General features: G+C 48.2%; 1 protein-coding gene across 2 annotated transcripts in view; it reads right to left on the bottom strand.

Annotated features, from left to right (window-relative positions):
* SHISA5 (shisa family member 5) overlaps positions 1–10,398 on the bottom strand; it is a 19,890-nt gene extending 9,492 nt beyond the window's left edge. For both annotated transcript variants that reach the window (XM_046661819.1, XM_046661862.1), the window contains exons 1-2: positions 10,213–10,398; positions 7,711–7,867 (exon numbers count right to left, since the gene is read on the bottom strand). In XM_046661819.1, coding sequence (XP_046517775.1) covers positions 7,711–7,867; positions 10,213–10,282 — 227 coding nt within the window. In that variant the 5' untranslated portion in view covers positions 10,283–10,398. The remainder of the gene's footprint in view (positions 1–7,710; positions 7,868–10,212) is intronic.
* Between the last annotated feature and the right edge of the window lie 10,082 nt (positions 10,399–20,480).

Below are 20,480 nucleotides of genomic sequence, written 5' to 3'. Positions count from 1 at the left end.
CAGAAAATGAGAAAGGTACAGAAAGAGAAAAATACAAAATATAAAAGGGGAGAGGCCTGCCCCATGGCCTAGTGGTTAAGTTTGGCATGCTCTGCTTTGGTGACCCAGGTTTGGTTTCCCAGTGTGGACCTATATCACTCGTTGGCAGCCAGGCTGTGGCAGCAACCCACATACAAAATAGAGGAGGCTTAGCAGAGATATTAGCTCATGGCAAATCTTCCTCAAGCAAAAAAAAACAAAAAAACAAAAACAAAACACAAAGAAAAAGAAAAAGGGAACTAACTATAGGTACAACAGTACCTATATTCTGATTCTGATTTGAACAAACCACCCATGAAAAGACATTTTTGAAACAAGTGGAGGTAACTGAAAACAGACAAGTATTGAAAGCTATTAATGAATTACTATTAATTGTGCCAAATGTGCTATGGATATAGTGGTTATATTTATTTTTAAAGGTCTCACTTGTACTCATAAAAACTAACTTTTAGGGGCCAGCCCAGTAGCATAGGGGCTAAGTTGGCACACTCTGCTTTGGTGGCCTGGGGTTTGCGGGTTCCGACCTCGGGTGTGGACCTCCACACCACTCATCAAGGCATGCTGTGGCAGCACCCCACATACAAAATAGAGGAATATTGGCACAGATGTTAGCTCAGCGACAATCTTCCTCAAGCAAAAAGAGGAAGATTGGCAACAGATGTTAGCTCAGGGCCAATCTTCCTTGCCAAGGAAAAATAAACCTAACTTCTAAGGAGAAATATGTATGCTGTCTGGGATTTGTTTTATTTTTAAAGTAATCTAGAAAAAAAAGTGGTGGGAGGTATATGAACAACAGTGTCAGAGTGTTGATAACTATGGAAGCAGGTGATGGATATATGGAGATATTATATTATTCCCTCTACTTTTGTATTTATTTGAAAATTTCCAAAATTAAATGTAACATAAAATAAAATTTAAAAGTATTAGGAACAACTATACCCCAATAAATTTGAAGGACAAACAGTAAAGCTGAGGAGAAAATATTTTTTTAAAAAAATCAGTAGGCAGGCTTTGGCAAGTGCTGATATAGTGAAGAATACCAAGCTGGGATACAGTGGTGGCTGGCAAGAAAGATCCACGGAGGTGAGCCCGGCATCTGAGGGCTTTTTGCTCCTCTGGCATTAGCAAATTTCAGGGGACAGCTGAGAGGCTGAGCCAAACTCCGAAAGTCCCAGGTGATAGAGATCAGATGCAGAGCCCATCAGGTGGAGAGGCCCTGATGACTCCCCCTCACTTGGGCTGGGACCTGCAAAGCTGTGCCCCAAGAGGAAAGGAGAAGCTGAGCAGACAGCTTCTAACCATCTCAGTCTCTGCAGCTGGGCAAGGTGATCTTAGAGTGCTCCTGTTCTTGGAAAAGCAAACTAAATTCTCCCCAGAGGAAATCCTGAGCTCCAAATTTCCACAATCACTTTTGCAAATACAACGTTAGGCACACAATCAAAAAATTTCAGGAACACTAGGACACTAGACAACATCAACAGAAAACAACAGAAACAACTGACAAGAGAAATATCCACAGGGGCTTCAAATGTTGAAGTTATCAGACACTGACATTAAAATAACATAACATGCACTGTTCAAAGAGATTAAAGAAAAGATTGAGCAAGTCAAGAAAGCTTGAAATATAAAAAGAAGAAACAAAAATTCTACAACTAAAAAATAATACAACAAATTAATAATTTATTAGACACAGTTAAAGATATAATTAATGAACTGGAGGATGGGTCCAAACAAATATATATGGACTGAGACTCAGAGACACAAAAAGATGGTAAATGTAAATAAAGAAGACAGTAGGTGAAATACAAAATACAGTTTACAAAAGGTCTTCCCTGTGTGTAATTAGAGTCCTGAAAAGAGTCGAGTGAGAGAATGGGGCAGGAGTAATCTTTAAAGAGATAATGGCTGCAAATTTTCCAAAACTGATGAAAACAGCTGATTCAAACAATGATTCAAGAAGTACTGTGAACCCCATGCAGCAAAAACCCAATAGAAAAAGAAAAAGCTTAAAAGCAGTCAGGGAAAAGACATGTTGCTTGCAAAGGAGCAGTAATAAAACTGTCAGCTGATTTCTCAACAGAAACAACAGGTATCAGAAGACAAGGAAATGAAAGCTTCAAAGTGCTGAAAGAAGTTTATAACTGCCAACCTAGAAATCAATATCCAGGAAAACTATCCTACAAGAAGGAAGGCAAAATAAAGACATTTTCAGACAAACAAAAACCGAGAAAATTTGACACCAGCATACCTGCATTAAAGGTAGAAGAAACGTGATCTCAGATGAAGCTTAAAGGTGCAGGAAGCACTAAGCAGCAGCAGAGAAGATCAATATATGGATAAATGTAAGTAAATAGTCACTGTCAAAAACAATTAAAATACGGTCTTTGGGGTTTACAATAGTGTTACAAGAGAGAAAGAGGGACATTATGTATGATAAAATGAGCAATTCATCAGAAAGTCAAAACAATCCTAAATATGTATGCAGCTAATAACAAAGCATCAGAATTCAAAAAGCAAATATTGACAGATATCTGTAGTCTCTCAGTAATTGATAAAACAAGCAGACAAAACCCAGCAAGGATAGAAAAGATCTGAACACTATTATCAACCAACTTGACCTAATTGACACTTATAAAACACTGCACTCAACAAATGCAGAATACACCTTCTTTTCAAGTACCTGTGAAATATTCACCACAGTACAGTATACGCTGGGTCATAAAATGAAATCACGACAAACTTCAAAAGACTGAAATCTTAAAAGAAAACAACACGATGAGATATTACTACACAGCTACCAAAATTACTAAAATTAAAATTTTCTAGGAAATAACAATGATCTGTATCTTGACTGAAGTGTTATACATGATGTATATATATGCTTCAAACTGAAACATTAAGTTCTGTGCATTTTACAGTATGTAATTATACCTCAAATTTAAAAAAAGATTTACAATATCAAATTTTGGAGAGGATGTAGCATAAATTGGAGCTGTCGTACACAGCTGGTAGGAGTGTAAATGGTACAACCATGTTTGGAAGTATCTGCCAAAGCTGAACAAATGCACGCAATGTCTCAGCAATTCCACTCCTAGATATTTACCCAGAAGAAATATATTCCTTTAAAAGGCACCAAAGATTTATAAAAGCCAGCCCTGGTGGTCTAGTAGTCAAGATTCGGCACACTCATCGCAAAAGCCAGGGTTCATTTCCTGGTCATGGAACCACACCACTCGTCTGCAGGTGTCATATTGTGGCAGCGGCTCATATAGAGAAGTAAAAAACTAACAACTAGGATACACAACCATGTCCTGAAGCTTTAATAATAATAATAATGTTCCTCATGGGCCAGCCCCGTGGCTGAGTGGGTTAAGTTCACACGCTCTGCTTTGGCGGCCCAGGGTTTCGCCGGTTCGGATCCTGGGCGCAGACATGGCACTGCTCATCAGGCCACATTGAGGCAGCATCCCACATGCCACAACTAGAAGGACCCACAACTAAAATATACAACTATGTACTAGGGGGATTTGGGGAGAAAAAGCAGAAAATAATAATAATAATAATGTTTCTCTAAATCAATAATTAGAAAATGAAATTTTTAAACTATACTATTTATATTACCACCAAAAAATCAAATACCTAGGAAAAATTACAATGAAAGATACATAAGGCTTTGACATAGAAAACTATAACACATAATTAAGAGCAAATGAAAGAAAATCTAAATACATAGACAGATATGCTGTATTGATGAGCTGGAAAATTCAATATAGTAAAACATCAATTCTACAAAAATAGTCTATAAAGTCAACACAATCTAAGCTGGCTTTATTGACAAGCTGATTCGAAAATTTATATGGAAACACAAATGGTTAAAAATAACTAAGACAATCTTGAAGAAGAATATCAAACCTTACTATAAAGTTACAGTAACTACAAGTCTGTTTTAGCTCAAAGATAGACGAATGTAATGTAACAGAGAGCCCAGAGACAAATCCACGCATGTGTGGACGCTCGATTTATAAAAAATTGGCACTGCAGAATGATAAAAAAGGATACCTTTCTCAATAAATGGTGCTGGGTCAATTGGATATCCCTATTTAAAAATGAAATTTGATCTCTATTTACATCTGCTACTAAACATATACTTAAAAGAAATGCATACACATGTGCATCAAAAGATACGTACAAGAATGCTCACAGCAGCATTATTTGTAATAGCCAAAAAATGGAAACAATCCAGATGTCCATCAACATTAGAATGGATAAAGTGTTGTATAAAACTTAACACCTTACACAGATGGAAATGAACAAACAGCACAATATGGATGAAATTCACATGTTGACAGAAAGAAACCAGACACAGAACAATAGGCAATATATGTATGATTTCATGTGTGTGTCTATAAATATAACAGGTGTGACAGGTTAATGGTTACCTCTGGGGATAACAGTGGGGATGCTGATTAGAAAGGAACATGATGGGGCTTCTGGGGTGCTATGATGTTCTATCTTGATCTGCTTAGGTGGTGGTTATGTGGACGTGTTTACTTTGTAATGATGCACTGAACTGTATACTTCAGATTTGTGTACTTTTTTTTTTTGAGGAAGATTAGCCCTGACCTAACTGCTGCCAATCCTCCTCTTTTTGCTGAGGAAGACTGGCCCTGAGCTAACATCCGTGTCCATCTTCCTCTACTTTATATGTGGGATGCCTACCACAGCATGGCATGCCAAGCAGTACCATGTCTGCACCCAGGATCCGAACTGGCGAACCCCAGGCCACCAAAGCAGAACGTGCGCACTTAACCGCTGCCCACCGGGCCGGCCCCTAGATTTGTGTACTTTTATACATGCATGATATACATCAACTTAAGAAAATATATTTACTCCACCCCTCAAAAAAAACTAAACTATAGAATTTAGGGATGCATACTTGGGTATTACAACTTTAAAGAAAAGCAATGTTAAAAGTTAGAATTGGGGGGCTGGCCCCGTGGCCGAGTGGTTAAGTTCACGTGCTCTGCTTTGGCGGCCCAGGGTTTCACCAGTTTGAATCCTGGACACGGATGTGGCACCGCTCATCAGGCCATGCTGAGGCAGCATCCCACATGCCACAACTAGAAGGACCCACAACTATGTACTGGGGGGCTTTGGGAGAAAAAGGAAAAACAAAATCTTTAAAAAAAAAAAAGTTAGAATTGTAGTTACCTTTGTAGGGTAGAGAAAAGACAGCGATTGGGAGTGAGCTCAGGGTGACTTCTGAGTTACTGGGAATGTCACATGTCTTGACCTGTGTGGTGTTTATGCAGATATTTGCTGTGTGATAAATCATGGAGTTATACATTTATTTTGTGCAGTCTTCTGTATGTGAATTATATTTTATAATACAGTATAACACTATAAAAAACAACCTCAACAGATGAGTTGAACAGCAGATTAGACACAGCTCAAGAAATAATTGAGCAAACTGAGAGGTTAGAAGACATTATCCAGAATGCAGCATAGACATGAAAATATGGAAGAGAGACTAGAACAAGGACACTGGAGTAAAATATGTGGCATATGTCTAATTGGAGTTCCAGAAGGAAAGGAGAATGAGGAAGGGCAATATTTAAAGAAGTAATGGCAGAGAATTTTCTAGAACTCATGAGAGACACTAAACCACAGATTTAAGAAGCTCAAAAACTTCATAGCAGCATAAATAAAAAGAAATCCATCTCTCGATACATCATAGCATAACTGAAGAATACCAAACAGAAGAAAAAAATCTTAAAAAGTTGTCAGAAGGAAAAAAAAGATATCTTTTAAATGAGGGATAACTAACTATTGAGCTGATGTCTCAACAGAAATAATGGAAGCCAGAAGACAACATGCTAGGGGAAAATAATGACCAACTTAAGCTCTGTTCAGATAACTATTCTTTAAAAATGAGATCAACATAATTTATCATATCAACAGAATAAAAGTAGAAAAATCATCTGATCATCTCTACAAATGCTGGAAAAATATTTGACAAAATTCAAGATCCCTTCATGATTAAAACTCCAAGCAAACTAGGATTAGAAGGGAACTTTCTCAACCTGATGAAGGGACCTGTGGAAAGCTACAGCTAACATCATACCTTATGGTAAGTGCTTTCTACCTAAAATTGAGAACAAGACAGGGATGTCTGCTCTCACCACTTCAATTCAACAAGATACTAGAGGTTCTAGCCAGTGCAATGAGACAAGAAAAAGGAATATAGGCATATAGAATGGAAAACAAGAAGTAAACAGTAGAGAGAAAAAAAGGAATAAAAACAAACCAAAACAATATAGTAAGTGAAAAAGAAAGAAATACAGAATAGGAGAGAGAAATAAAAGCACAAAATAAGATGGCAAATACAATCCCAGAATACCAATTACATCAAATTTAAATGGAATAAATTCTCTTGTTTTTAAAAAAAGTTACCAGAATGGATTAAAAAACAAAAAAAGACAGTTGTAAAATACAAGGGCACCAAAAGGATGAAAGTAAAAGGGTGGGATATGATCCATCAGGAACCCTCAGGTATGGCTGGCAGTTATGCAGCCTGGTGTTGCCATTCCCAAGAGCACTTTGGAAGTCCTTAGTCAGTAACTAGGTGCATCTCTCTGATCTGGCAATTTGCTCCCATGTACACTTCCATGAAATTCTCACGTGGCTTGGTAAAAGGAGGTAGGAGGAAGTATAGGAGGATGTCCACCGCAGGTATCTATGATAGCAAGTTGTGGGCTCACAGCACAGAGAATGACACATCAGTGGTGGGCATGGGCCAGATGTACACACAGCAATGTGGGTGGTTCTTACAAACACTGCACTGAATGCAAAAAGTAAGGGGGTTCACTGTGCCCACAAAACAATACAGACTTTGCAAGAACCCAATCAAACGGATATGGCAGACTGGTTGCTTATGGGGTGAGACGGGAACGGAAATGTCATGGGAGATTAAAATCAACATGGCGGGGAGGGAGGGGCTGGTCTTGCCCAGACCACTGATGGTCACCTGCAATGCACTGAGGAGGACGACCACCTCAACCCTACACCTGTGGCCAAAACAAAAGCAATACAGAATGTGGCAAAGGGAGACACACGCCAGGGCCTGGGACCCTCGTTCCAACCCATGAAACAGTCTAAAGCCAAGATGCAGTGTAAATCCATGGGCCACACCAAGAGGACACAGGCATGGCACACAGAGAGGCACACACCCATGCACTGTGCTCTCCAGGGCCATAGGATATCTCCACAGGATAGTACCAGCACAAAGCACATACAACCCCCCCAGGTACATGCACATCCTGTGGGGTACACTCACACCAAGGCACCCACCCTGAAGACATGCTGTACAAGTACACACCCAGGAGTGAGCCACAGGGCCAGCTGAGGCCACTGATCCCTGAGAAACCTACTTAGCCCAAGGTTTGGTGAGCTGGAGCCCTTGAGGGTGTGGGAGAGAGGGGCAAGGGACTAACCAAGCAGGGTCTAGGGAGTCTAGCCCAGAACAGGTACCCCCCAACCCTGCTAGCCCACCACTCTACCACCATCTTGAGACGGCTGAGAGGCCAAAGGGGTGGGGCTATTTCCCTTCTATGCATGCTCCCGCTGGGGGCAGGCTTGGGCCACCCACCCTGTGACCACTGGTGTACCCACCTGGCCTCAGGAACAGCACACCGTTCCTCGTTCCACACAAATTTCTTCAGCACGTCAGAGCAGCAGTACTGGTCATAACAGGTGCCGCAGCAGAAATCAGGACAGAACTCAGGGAAAAGGCTGCGTCCACGGGAAGCCGTACACACCTCACCGTGGGCTGGAGCAGAGAAACATTTGTTCACAAGGCCAGGCCTCAGCCATGTCCCAGCCAACAGAGCCCCTTCCCCAGCACCGCCAGCAGGCACAAGCATGCTAGACCGTCTCTGAGCCATCCTAGTCATTGGCCACCTTGGGAGACTACCCCAATTAGCCTTGCCCTTCCCCTGGGCCACAGGAGAGGGACCCAACAGGACTCCCTCTCTCCCCACCAGTCCGCTTGCCTCCTGATGGGAGAGCGAACTTTCTAAATGTGAGTCTGACTGGGCCACACTATCCCTGGTTCCCACTGCCTCAGGATCAAGTCCAGAGGCCACAAAGCAGGGTCCAGATTGCAAAGAGCTTTGAGGGTCACCCCAACATCCCAGCCCTATCCACACTCTGTCCATATTCGTGCCTGTTTCCCATCCTCCACCTTCAGATCTACTCATCCTTCAAGGCCTTACTACCGGCCCCCTCCTCCAGAAGCCACCCAAGCCCAGGAGTCACACAACTGACCAGTAACACCTCCGACCAGCTGCTGAGGACCAGGCACTGGGTCAGCTAGTTCTTAATCCTCATTCCCTCTCCCACCATCAGCCACAACAGCCTCAGTCCCCGCTGGACACCACGACTTCAGGGGCCGGCCCTCACAGACCACACCTTCATGGCAGGTCTCCTGAATAGTTCACCATCGGCCACAGTCACACCCACCACATAAGTGTCCATGCAGCACTTAGCCCTGAGCTGGGCCTGCAGCAGGTGCCTAGGAAATATTTGTGCCCTCAGTGGCCAGGGCTCCGAGGCAATGGCACCATTTGAAGCCCCAGAACCATCACAAGGTTCTCAGCCACGGAGTTGGGATCTAAGGACATCCCCGCAGGCTGGGGTAAGGACAGAGCCTCAGTATATAAGGTCACGCTGAGGAGACCTGACTGATAAGTGTGGAAAATGACCCAGGGCTCCAGGTGACCACAAAGTTTGCAAACTTCCAGGAAGATGCTACAGCCAAATGTTCCCATGCATCTTTAGGCTACATTAGCAGAGATCTAGTGTCCATCAGCAGGAGGGGGCAGTCCTGGATTCTGCCTAGACAGACCCCAAATGGAACACCCAGTCCAGCAAGGCCCAGATGACTATGGTAGACTGGGGATAGGTCTGATGATAAACCCTGAGGTGTGGCTTTGTCACCTGGAAACAGTCACAGCACAGCACTCAGACTCTGGAGACCTAGCCTGGTCACTATATCCTCCACCCTGGGGCCATCGGCAGAGCCAGGCCCAAAGACAGAGGCATTGAGAGACCTCCTTGAGAAGAGAGAACTAGGAATGGGGTCGAGGGTGGGCCGATGTTTTGTTCTTGGCAGCTCCTGGTAGAACCCTGCTCTGGGCAAAGCTGTGGGGCAGAGAATCGGACCACCAACAGGTCCAACCCAGCCAGCTGTCCACCTGACAGCAGGTATGGTCAGCATGGCCCGTGCTACTGGGTAGCTCACGTGACCCAGTTCCAGCAGGGTCTTCATAGCCTTTACAGCCACAGTCCAGCCTAAGCCTCTAAGCTGAGGCTGAAGACATGCCGATGGCTCTGTTTGGGCCAAGAACCCATGACACAAATGTTCTTCTGACCCCCTGACACTCTGGACACGGCTCTCCAGACCTCACTGGACCAGGGACCAGAGCTCCACCATCTCAGTTTCCTACCCCCAGATCCTCCAGATTCATGCCAGTCCCCAGGAAACAAAGCTGTCCCCTCCTGGAAGCCACCCACCCTAGAAGGATCTTCAGCGTCCTAGGGCTGGGGCATGGGAGACTATTCTAATTCCCACTCCTAAAAGGCCCCAAGCCTGGCCTCTCCCACCTGTGAATCATCAGTCTACAATCAACACACACAGATAGTTGTGTTTCCTCCAACCCTGGAGGCCAGCCTCAGCCATCTCCTGGAACACAAGTGCCATGGAGGCAGCGGTGGGGGCTCCCAGCCAATAAACAGAGGCTGAGAGGGAAGGCCTCTGATGGAGGGGCCAGCCCTCCCAGCAGCCACTACACCCCCACACACCTCCCCACTAAGGCCAGGCAGAGAATCCTACCCCAGACTCCAGGGACCAACCCCTTGGAACATCAGAGGGAGGACAGCCCTAGGCAAACAATGGTGGCAGCTGCCTGAGGTCTGGACAGTGTCAGTTCAGACAGAGGGGTGCTGGGTGGAGGAGAGGTCAGTCGTGGGGTCACTGACTGCCTCGGGGTTATTAGGGGTCGGTGGGAGGCACTGCGGGGGATGGCGCTGCCTGGGCTCGCTCCAGGGTCGGGGAGGACGTGGCTGACCCCCATCGCTGGCCGGGACAAAGTGCCCCCACCCCCAAAGGCTCACCACCCGGAGGCGGCGGTAGCAGCAACAGCACCAGTAACAGGATCCGTGGCGCGGGGGTCGGAGCAGCCATGGCTGGGCGGGTGGACGGACGGACAGACGGACGGAAGCACCAGGGTCCTGGTACAGCCGCAGCCTCAGCGACCCGCGCGGCCACCCGCTTCCTCGCCCCGCCCCGGCCGGTTCCCGGAACCCCGCCCGGGAAGGAGAGGAGAGGAGGAGGGCGAGGCGAGGGAGGGGAAGCGAACGCCCCTCCCAGCCTCCGGGCTAGACTCACGTCCGGTGCCTGCGCGAAAATTCGGACCCTGTTCTGGGACAGCGGCGGGCGACCGGCGATCAGCGGAGTTGCCTTCTGTTGTTGGGATACTTCCCGCCCCCCGTCCCTCAGTGCCCAACCCTCGGGCCGGAGAGGCTGTTCGCCGGAGGCTGCATCCTTGCACAAGCGCCTACTCTTGTGCTGCGGAGAAGCCGACACAGCCCCTCCCCGCGCCTCGGCTTCCTCATTTGCCCAGGGGACCTCACTCCTACCTAAGGACTAGATGAGGTGGCGCGGGGACAGTGCCCCCAGCAGACCTCAGCACACAGTAGATGCCCCAAAAATGCCGGGTCCCTTCTGGAAGCCTAGTGCAGAGTCTTCCGGGGACTCCAGCTCTAAGGATACTTTATCACCCTGCCCCCTGTGACACCTCTATCCCCCTGGTCATCCTACCCTCCAGTCCAGGTAGGCTCACCCCTGGCTCAAGGCAGACAGTGTGGTCTGAGGGTGGGAACTGGCAGCTCCCAGGCACACCAGGCCACCTCCTGGCTCAGGGGAGTGTGGCTGGCCCACCCTTGTCTGCTCCGCTAGCATGTGCTCTCACAAGACATCCTGAGATGGGGCAGTGGCTAACAGTGGCCCTGCCACTCACTGTAGAGCAGGGGTCTGGCAGAGCCCGGGGAAGGGAGTGGAGCACTGTCTTAGTCCGTTTGGGCTGCTATAACAAAACATCATGGACTTGGTGGCTTATAAACAACAAACATTTAATTCTCACAGTTCAGACTGGGAAGTCCAAGATCAAGGTGCCAGAAGATTCTAGCTGATGAAGATTCTTCCTGGTTATAGATGACTGTCCTTTCCCTGTGTTCTCATGCAAGGGACCTCCCGGGGGCCTCTTTTATGAGGGCACCAGTCCCATTCTTGAGGACTCCAGCCTCATGATCTAATCACTTCCCAAAGGCCCCACCTCCTAATACCATCACCTTGGGTGGTAGGATTTCAACCTGCCACCTACCATGCACCTGGCACATTCAGTACGTTATACTCAACACAGTAAACACAAAATGTCACACTAACTAGGCACCTGAGCCGGTGTGTATGTGCCACACGTTTCTCACGTGACTGCAGGGACATCAGTGTGACAAAGAATGAGACCTGAGGGTGATGAGGATTATTTTAGGCTGGTTACTTTTAAAAACTGTAGATGGGAAGGAGGCTCTGAGGAATAGAATGTCTCTTTGTTAAGAGACATTTACATTGTAAAGGAAATCTGGATCTGTAAAGGTGTCTCCCTCTCTGTACCAGGAAGAGGGGATGACCTTATCTCTAGAAACTCTTAATCAATGCCAAAGACAAGGACATAAATCTGCATCTTGTTTACTGTACTCGTGTGGTAATCTCCCATGATCGACTCCCCCTCCACCCCCAACATCCTCCTTTGTCTTTAGCTAAAAATAATATTTAGGTGGTGGCTTCTGCCATTTACTTAATCTGGTTTGATTCTTATCTAAAAATTATAGGACCACCCAATAACCAGACCCTACCTGCACTGATACCGTTTTAACAACTTTATTTTACATATTCTTTCCTTCATCTTGTAAAGAGATAACTCACATACCTATGCCTTAAATTTAGCCCTACTTTCAACCCATGTTTGCAGCAGTTCTTACTGCCCATGGGTCCTGTCCCCATGCTATTCCATACTATTCTCTAAATAAAAGAGCACTACTGCCAGACCTTGAGAGTCCAAGAAATCTTTCTTTCGACTCCTTGGCTCACCGACCCCGCATGAAGGGGAGAACCCAGGTGCAGTTCCCCAGGCTGGAGTGTGAGAATAGGGAAGGGAGGGCCTGGGTCCTCCCTAAGTCCCCGTCACCCCCTGGCTGGGAAGGGCACAAGGCTCAGCATGCTCCACACACAGGTGGAGGGAGAGGAATGACTCCCTAGGCAGGATGAGGGGCCCTCCATGACCCCGCCCTGCCTCATCCCACCCGGCTGCCTCTGCCCCTCAGCTCCACAGTCTGAAGCTGGACATAGCCCAGGTCCCCCTTCCCCATGCACAAAGGCCACCACGCATTCCCCTCCACACCTACCTCTCCAGCCATCCTCCAATCCCTCTTCTACACCCTGGATGCCCAGCCTTCTGCCTCCCACAAACTTGGTTTCTCTTCATAAACCAGTCCCTGCCCCCAGCCAAGCTCCTAAGAGTTGTTTCTCACCTCCTGTCACTGTCTGCGGCCTCTCTGCTCCGACACCCCCATCCCACTTCCTCCAGGGGCCTCTCTCCTGCCGTCATCCTCCCTGACCTTTTCTGCAGCAGACTCCCCCAAAGCCCCTCATCTGCCCATACCTCACAGACAACAGTGTGAAACCTTCAAGGTGGCGCATGGCGGGGCCTCCAGGAGGAACACCCAGTAGCTTGGAAATTGTAGTCATGCATCCAACAGGGATGTGCCTGTGCCGGGAAGTGGGATTCCCTGTGAACCAGGCCTGTGAAGCCAGGAAAGGGTCACTCCCACAAGCTGCCTGAGGAAATGGGCCTGTCCAAGGCAGAAACCAAACTCCCTGTGCCAAATGTGGGGGTCTCAATAAGATTGAGAGGCTCAAGTCCATGCAGGGACACATGATCTGAGGACCCAGACCAGCTGGACTAGCTCAGCTAAAAAGGGCCAGGCCACAGGCGTGGGCTGGAGGGGTTGGCAGCTGGGGACTGTTGCACTCCGCCCCGCCACCTCATTCAGCCTTTCTTATCAGGCCTCTCCCCACCACCCCTCCCTTTCATTCCAGCATGTGCCCTCCCCTCCTTAGAGGCAGACCCTACCTGAAATTCTGCTTCTTCCCCACCTGGCCTCCCTGAAAGGGCTCACATCTCATTGCTGCGGGGTCGGTGAGCCAAGGAGTTGAAAGAAAGATTTCTTGGACTCTCAAGATCTGGCAGTAGGGCTCTTTTATTTAGAGAATAGTGTGGAATAGCATGGGGACAGGGCCCATGGGCAGTCAGAGCTGCTGCTGCTGCCGCTTCTGCTGCCCCCACTGGCATGGGGACAGGGCCTATGGGCAGGCAGAGCCGCTGCTGCTGCCCTGAGTTGAGGGTTAGGGCTAATTTTATAAGGCATGGGTATGTGAGTCATCTCTTTACAAGACAAAGGAAAGAACATGAAAAAAAGTTAAAATGGTATCAGTGCAGGTGGGGTCTGGTCATTGGGTGATCCCATGACTTTTAGACAAGAATCAAATCGGATTAAGTAAAGGTTAGAAAGGTTAGAAGCCACCACCCTAAATCAGTTACATGAGATTGCCAGACAGCAACCAACTTAAGTTCTTGCCTTCCCCATTAAGAGTTTCTAGGGACAAGGTCATCTCCTTTCTTCTTCCTGGTACAGAGAGGGAGGCACCTTTTACAGAGAGAGATTTACCTTACAAATTTAAATGTGTCCCAACAAGGGCAAGTTCCACTCCTCAGAGCCTCCTTCCCTGTCCCAGTTTATCAAAAGCAATCAGCCCCAAACAATCCCGATGCCAAAGAGACATATCCTGGGGTGGCCAATTTCAGGTCCCTACAAGGTCATGCCCCCTGCCTGCACAAATGCAAATGTCTCTCAAAAGGGCAAGCAAATTTCCAATCCTCGGAGCCTGCTTCTCATCTGCAGTTTTAAAAGTAACCAGCCTAAAATCCTCATCATCATCTCAGGGCACAGCCCCTACCTCCTGTCCCCTGTCCCAGGCCAGTGGCACTCCCCTATGTCCTCACCCTGTTGACGAAAATAATCCATAACCAATCTATAAATGAAAATTTGGGTGAGTTTATTCTGAGCGTAAATCTGAGGATTATAACCCGGGGCCTTTAAGGGCACCAAAGAAGAGGGGTGCACAGAGTGGTTATATACCCCAGAGAGGACGTTTCACATAGGATTGAAATGTCCCTTTTACAATAGTTGCGAAACTGCTCTGTCAGCACAGCTATTGATGGCAACAGCAGGTGGGTCTTCTGTCTCAGTGAACACAGCAGGGTGGCAGTCTGTTGTCTCGAGCTGGGTGGTCAAAGGTGAGTGCAGCAATCAGTTCCTAGCCTAAGGAAAGATGCTTATCCCTAAGGAAATGCCAATGTGGGGGGAAGTTGCACCTTTATCTCAAGGGCCTCTGTTCTGGCCATAGGAAATGTCTAAGCAGATAGACAATGCGTGCTTAACAGCCACAGTCAGGCCCTTTTGGAAAAAACAAAGTCAGGCCGAATTAGGTTTATACCAAATGGCTTCCTCATATACTCCAATATATCCTATTGCTTGCCATTTCTATTTGTCACCCTCTCCCTCCACATTTCTGCCTCACGATGCCCCCTCAATGCCCCCTCCTCACTATGCTCACATGCTCACCACCCAGCAGAGTCGCCAGGCACAGTGGGACCTCACCCTGAACTCCCTCACAGCACTCTTGGCCTCTGAGATTCTGAGCCCATCCAGCACTGTCCGTGTCCTGCGGACTCCCAGAGCTGAGTCTCCAAAGATCTCCTGGGCCTCCACAGGCGACTCGCTGGCCCCAAATCTGTGTCCCCATCTCCACCTGTTCACCCAGGCATGCTGCTCAACTCTCCCCACACGCCACCTCCAGAACATCTCTTTCACCCATTGACCCAGCTCTGGACCCCTCCCTCCCTCCCATGCTTCCAGTCCTGACCTCCCGAAAGAACAAACCAGTCACATTCCTGTTAAAAAGCAAAATTCAACCAAGTAAATTAGAAGATCTAGTTGGCTTTATTCAAGGACTCATGAATCAGTGTGCATGCCATCCAGAAGATAGAAACTCAAAGGAGTTACACAAAATGGAAGGTTCCTACGTGCAGAAGGAGGGCAGGGCAAGAAAGTATTAGCAAAAGAAAAGAAAGGATTGTTTCAGTCCAGGACGTCTTCCCATGGGGGAAGGGACAGCAGGAGTTTTATCATGCTGATTATCTCACTGGTGCTGGTCAGGAAATTCTAGACTACCCACTAAGATTATAGCCCTGAGGCCCAGTGGCATAGCAGTTAAGTGCACATGGTCTGCTTTGGCGGCCCGGGGTTCGCCGCTTGGGATCCCGGGTGTGGACATGGCACCGCTTGGCAAGCCATGCTGTGGTAGGTGTCCCACATATAAAGTAGAGGAGGATGGGCACGGATGTTAGCTCAGGGCCACTCTTCCTCAAAAAAAAAAAAAGATTATATTCCTGCGGAAGGTCAAAACTACAGTTAGGTCAGGTATGAAACCTAGGTAGGTGTCGTGGGCTTTAGCATAAGTGACACCATTTGGGGCCTGTGATCTTTCTCTCTCTCTTTTTTTGAGGAAGATCAGCCCTGAGCTAACATCTGTCAATCCTCCTCTTTTTGCTGAGGAAGACTGGCCCTGAGCTAACATCCGTGCCCATCTTCCTCTACTTTATATGTGGGACGCCTGCCACAGCATGGCTTGATGAGCGGTGCCATGTCCGCACCCAGGATCCGAACTGGCAAACCCCGGGCCGCCAAAGCAGAACGTGCTCACTTAACCGCTGCTCCACCGGGCGGTCCCCCTTGTATTTCTCTTTAACAGCCCCCGCACTCTAAACCCTGCAGTGGCTCCCTGTGGCTCTTAAGATAAAGTCTCAAGTTCAGTCCATAGCACTGAATGGGGTTCCTCCTGCTCTCAGCAGCCTCCATTCACGTTACCCTACCCTCTTTAGATCCCAATTTAGACACTACCTCCTCCAGGAAGCCTCCCAAGATGCCAAGTCTGTGTTTGGGCTGCCCTCCGTGTTCCCACAGCCCTTGTGATTCCCCCAGCCCAGCACCAAACCCTGGGTCATGTGGGTGTCTTCTGCTACTGTGGGGACTCAGTGAGGCTGGTGACCAGAGGCAGGAGAGCAGAGCCCCTGCTTTGGTGGGGTCATGGCAGCCAGGCAGCAGCAGGCAGCATCTGGGCCTATGGTGAGTGCTGTGCCTTGCAAGGTCCCCTGCTGGGCCTGTGGCAGTGGCAACGGCATGCTCACCAGGCCAAAGCAAGAACTGTGATTCAGGCTGGAGACGAAGCTGTATGGCCTCTGAGTCTTGCCCTCCAGTCCACTTGGTGGCTCTGCGAGCTACACAAGTTCCTCTCCATAAATTCCATTTCCAATCAAGTTGGGCAGGGTCAGTTTCCTCCAACTGATAGAGAAATTGTCACCAGGAATGGCAGCAGGTGGCCAGGGAAATGGGGGTGTGCCCGGACTGGACATTTGCCTGGTTGAAGTTAAAAGCAGGGAAATCCAACCAGGACTGGGGGAGGGCTCCAGCAACCCTGACAGGCTGAAGTGACAGAGCTAGTAAAGCCACTGCTGGCAGTGTGGAATGAGAAAACAGAAAGTTGTTCACCTTGTTTCCTGGTATCAGAGGTCCTAAAATGCTTGGAATTTATTGTTTTTTTGTATGCTAATGAGATGACTGCTGCGGGGGAGGGGGGAGCAGTGAGAGGGAGTCATTTCCCTCTAGACAGCTTCAGGGTAGGGGCTGGCCACCACAAGACCCAGCCAGGAACAGAGGGTTGGGGGTGGGAGGTGTGTGGGGGGGGGGGGGGGGGGCGGCACAGAGCTGGCCACGCTACGCTTCTGCAGCCCAGGGTTTCACCGGTTCAAATCCTGGGCGCAGACATGGCACCACTCATCAGGCCATGCTGAGGTGGCGTCCCACATGCCACAACTAGGAGGACCCACAATTACAATACACAACTATGTACTGGGGGGCTTTGGAGAGAAGAAAAGAGAAGATTGGCAACAGATGTTAGCTCAGGTGCCAATCTAAAAAAAAAAAAATAGAGGGTTGGTACTTTCGGCCCCACCCCCAACCTGAGGGCATGGAGGGTGGAGATTGACATCTATCACCATAGGCCAAGGATTTAATCAATCATGCATGCCTACGTAATGAAACCGCCATAAAAGCCCGGAACCGGTGGCCCTCAGGGAGCTCGTGGGTTGGTGAGCACGGTGGTGAACCCGGAAGGCGGCAGCCTTGGGCAGCTTGGAAGCTCCGCACCACCCTTCCCCGCCCTGCGCACCTCACCCTGGGCCTCTCTTCCATTCGGCTGTTCCTGAGTTGCAACCTTTATATAGACTGGGAAATGGAAATGAAGTGTTTTCCTGAGTTCTGTCAGTGGTTCTAGTGAATTATCAAACCTGAGCAGGGTGTTGTAGGGACCCCCATCTATAGCCGGCTGGTCAGAAGTTTCAGGTGGCCCTCTCAGGACTTGGGAATGGCACCTGAAGCAGGGGCAGTCTTGTGGGACTTAAGGGACTGAGCCCTTCACCTGTGGTGTCTGCGCTAACTCTGGAGTTAGTGTCAGAACTGAACTGAATTGTTGGACCCCCAGTTGGCGTGGGAGAATCAGAGAACTGATCGTTGGTGTGGAAAACCCCACGCAATTTAGTGTCTGATGTGGCGTCAGAAAACAAGACACCACAGGTGGCCACTCAGGTGATGCGCTCATTGAGGCCAAGGGCCATTACCTTAGAATAGCATGAAGGGCCTGAGAAGTGAAGGACTGGTCGTTAGGTGGTTGCTTCTAACAGCACCAAACAGCTTCAAGAAAGAATGACAGGGTCAGGTTCTTAGCTGCTCATGTCAAGGCACAAACAGAAATTTCTCAGCTTTGCAAAGGAGTCTCCTATTGTTGCAGCCGTGGAGCTGAGAGAGCCCAGCATCAAAGCCAAAGGTAGATTCTCAGGGTTTCAGACTAAACATGGGTTGAATTCACAGCCTCCCTAAGCCGTTATGTGCAAGTTAGGCTCTGATCAGGACAGAGCAGAGGGTGCACACAGAGACCCTGGAAACAGGAGTCCACATGCCTACATCCAGTGGGCAGTTCTCAGTCCTTAACTTCCTTGACCACTCATCTGCGTCATCTGACACAGTGGGCCACTCCCTCCTCCTCCCACACTCCCCACACTGCTCCTTCTCACACTCCTTTGCTGGCTCTTCCTCATCTCAAGCTCTTAATGTGGGGTCCCCAGGGCTCAGTCCTTAAGCCCCATTTCTTCTCTATTTACACCCGCCTTGGAGTTTCCATCCAGTGTCATAACTCTCAAAGTCATCTACCCACTGATGATGCCATTTCTTATCTCTAGCCTAGGGCTCTTGAACTCCAGATGTGAAGATGCAACTGTTCTGTCAACATCTTCACTTGGATCCAACTGGCATTTCATCTTAATGTGCCTTCAACTGAGCTGCTGACCCCCTAGCGCCACTAGCTTCCCACGCAGGCTTCCAGATGTCCATAGTGGTAACCCCATCCCTTGGCATCATGTCTTTCTCATGTGCCTTCATCCAAACCATCAGTCAATCCTGGCTCTACCTTCAAAATTGAAGTAGAATCTGACTGCTTCTCAATAGCTCCATCACAAGCATCTTGGTCTCTCACCTGGGCTATCACAGCAGCCTCCAGACAGGGCTCCTGGCTTCCACTCTGCCCCATTAGTCTATTCTTGATTCAACAGCAGCCAGAGGGATCCTTTAAAAATGTTCATCAGATCAAGTCCCTCAGCTCAAAGCCCTTCATGGGCCTCTCATTTCCAAGGCCCCACATCATCTGTACCCCATGACCTCTGACCTTGTCTTCTTCCACCTCATTCTCTCTTCTGCAGCTCCCCCACCCCCACCCCTCGCTTCCTCTATGTCCCTGGGACTCTCTGGGCACAGCCTGCCTTCACAGTATTGCACTGGCTGTGGATGCTCCAGGCTTCATCCAGGCCTTTGGTCGCCCCTCTGTGAGGCCCTCCCCTCTGTCCCAGCACCCTCTAATATACTACATCTTTATTTCTTTACTCTGTCTCCCACCACAAACAAGAATGTCAGCTCTGAGACAGCAGGGAGTTTACCTGTGGTACTCACTGCTGTATCCCCACTGCTTAGCCCATGGTAGGTACTTAACATGGTAATGAAGTAAGTGGAATGAAGATATATGAAAGAACTTGGAGGAACAAAATTATCACCAACCCCTGGCCCTTCTGCACCTCCCTTGCCCACCGAAGCATGGTGTCCTCCTCTGAGACTTCATGAGGGAGTTACTTTGCAAGGGGAGCCAAGTCTCCTCATGCCCCTCTTCCCCAACTCCTTAGTATCTCCAGTGCCTTAGACTAGAGATGGATTCCAGCATGTCTGGAGACCTTATTACAAAGTCAAACCCAGAGGGGAAGGCTTATATATCAAAAGAATTGTTAAGACTCCATTATTTTACATTGACCAAAATATGGAGAATATGTGTGGGAAAAGATTGACGTCCTAGACCAAGGAGACTAGAATATAAGTTTACGTTGGGCTGAATTTATCACTACAGATGCACTTGCTGGCATGAGTGACTGGGGCTGTTCTGCGTGTCTATTTGGTTGGCTGAAATGAAAGCTGCGTCACGCCAGATGCAACTGAGATGCCAAAAGCTCCCCGGTATAGAGGAGACTCCAAAGCCTCAGGAAGGCTCATTCATTCACTCAAATAACTGTAGGGCTGAAGTAATCACGGATAACTCACCTTTTCCCTGAGTGCCTGCAGAGGACCCAGAAGATACTCCCTTCACCAAGGCCTTTGGAAGTCCACTGCTGACGGGAGCATCTTTGAAAAGTTTCAATTTGCTGGGGCTGTGGTATCTAAGGTCTGTACACTGAGAGGCTCAAACAACAATTTATTGTCTCCCAGTTCTGGAGGCTGGAAGCTTGAAACCAAGGTGTCAGCAGGTCCATGATCTCTCTGAAGGCGCTAGAGAATTTGGGATTAGGGGCCCACCATACTCCCGTATGACTTCATCTTATTACATCTGCAAGGACCCTCTTTCCATATAAGCTCACATCCTGAGGGACCAGGGGTTAGGTCTTCAGTATATGAATTTCAGGAGGGAACACAATTCCAACCATAACAAGCACCACAGTCACTGTTCTCCATGGGTCAGGGATTCTGACTGGAGACACTATAGTTGAAACGGCTCCTTGATTTCATTGCAGACACCAGGACCTTGAGCTGCTCGAGGAGAGAGAGGTGTGGAGACC

The sequence above is a fragment of the Equus quagga genome, chromosome 1, assembly GCF_021613505.1.
Source record: "Equus quagga isolate Etosha38 chromosome 1, UCLA_HA_Equagga_1.0, whole genome shotgun sequence".
In the NCBI taxonomy this organism is placed as follows: domain Eukaryota; kingdom Metazoa; phylum Chordata; class Mammalia; order Perissodactyla; family Equidae; genus Equus; species Equus quagga.
Note: the sequence above shows the minus strand (reverse complement) of the source record. Positions and strands in the feature narration are given on the sequence as shown.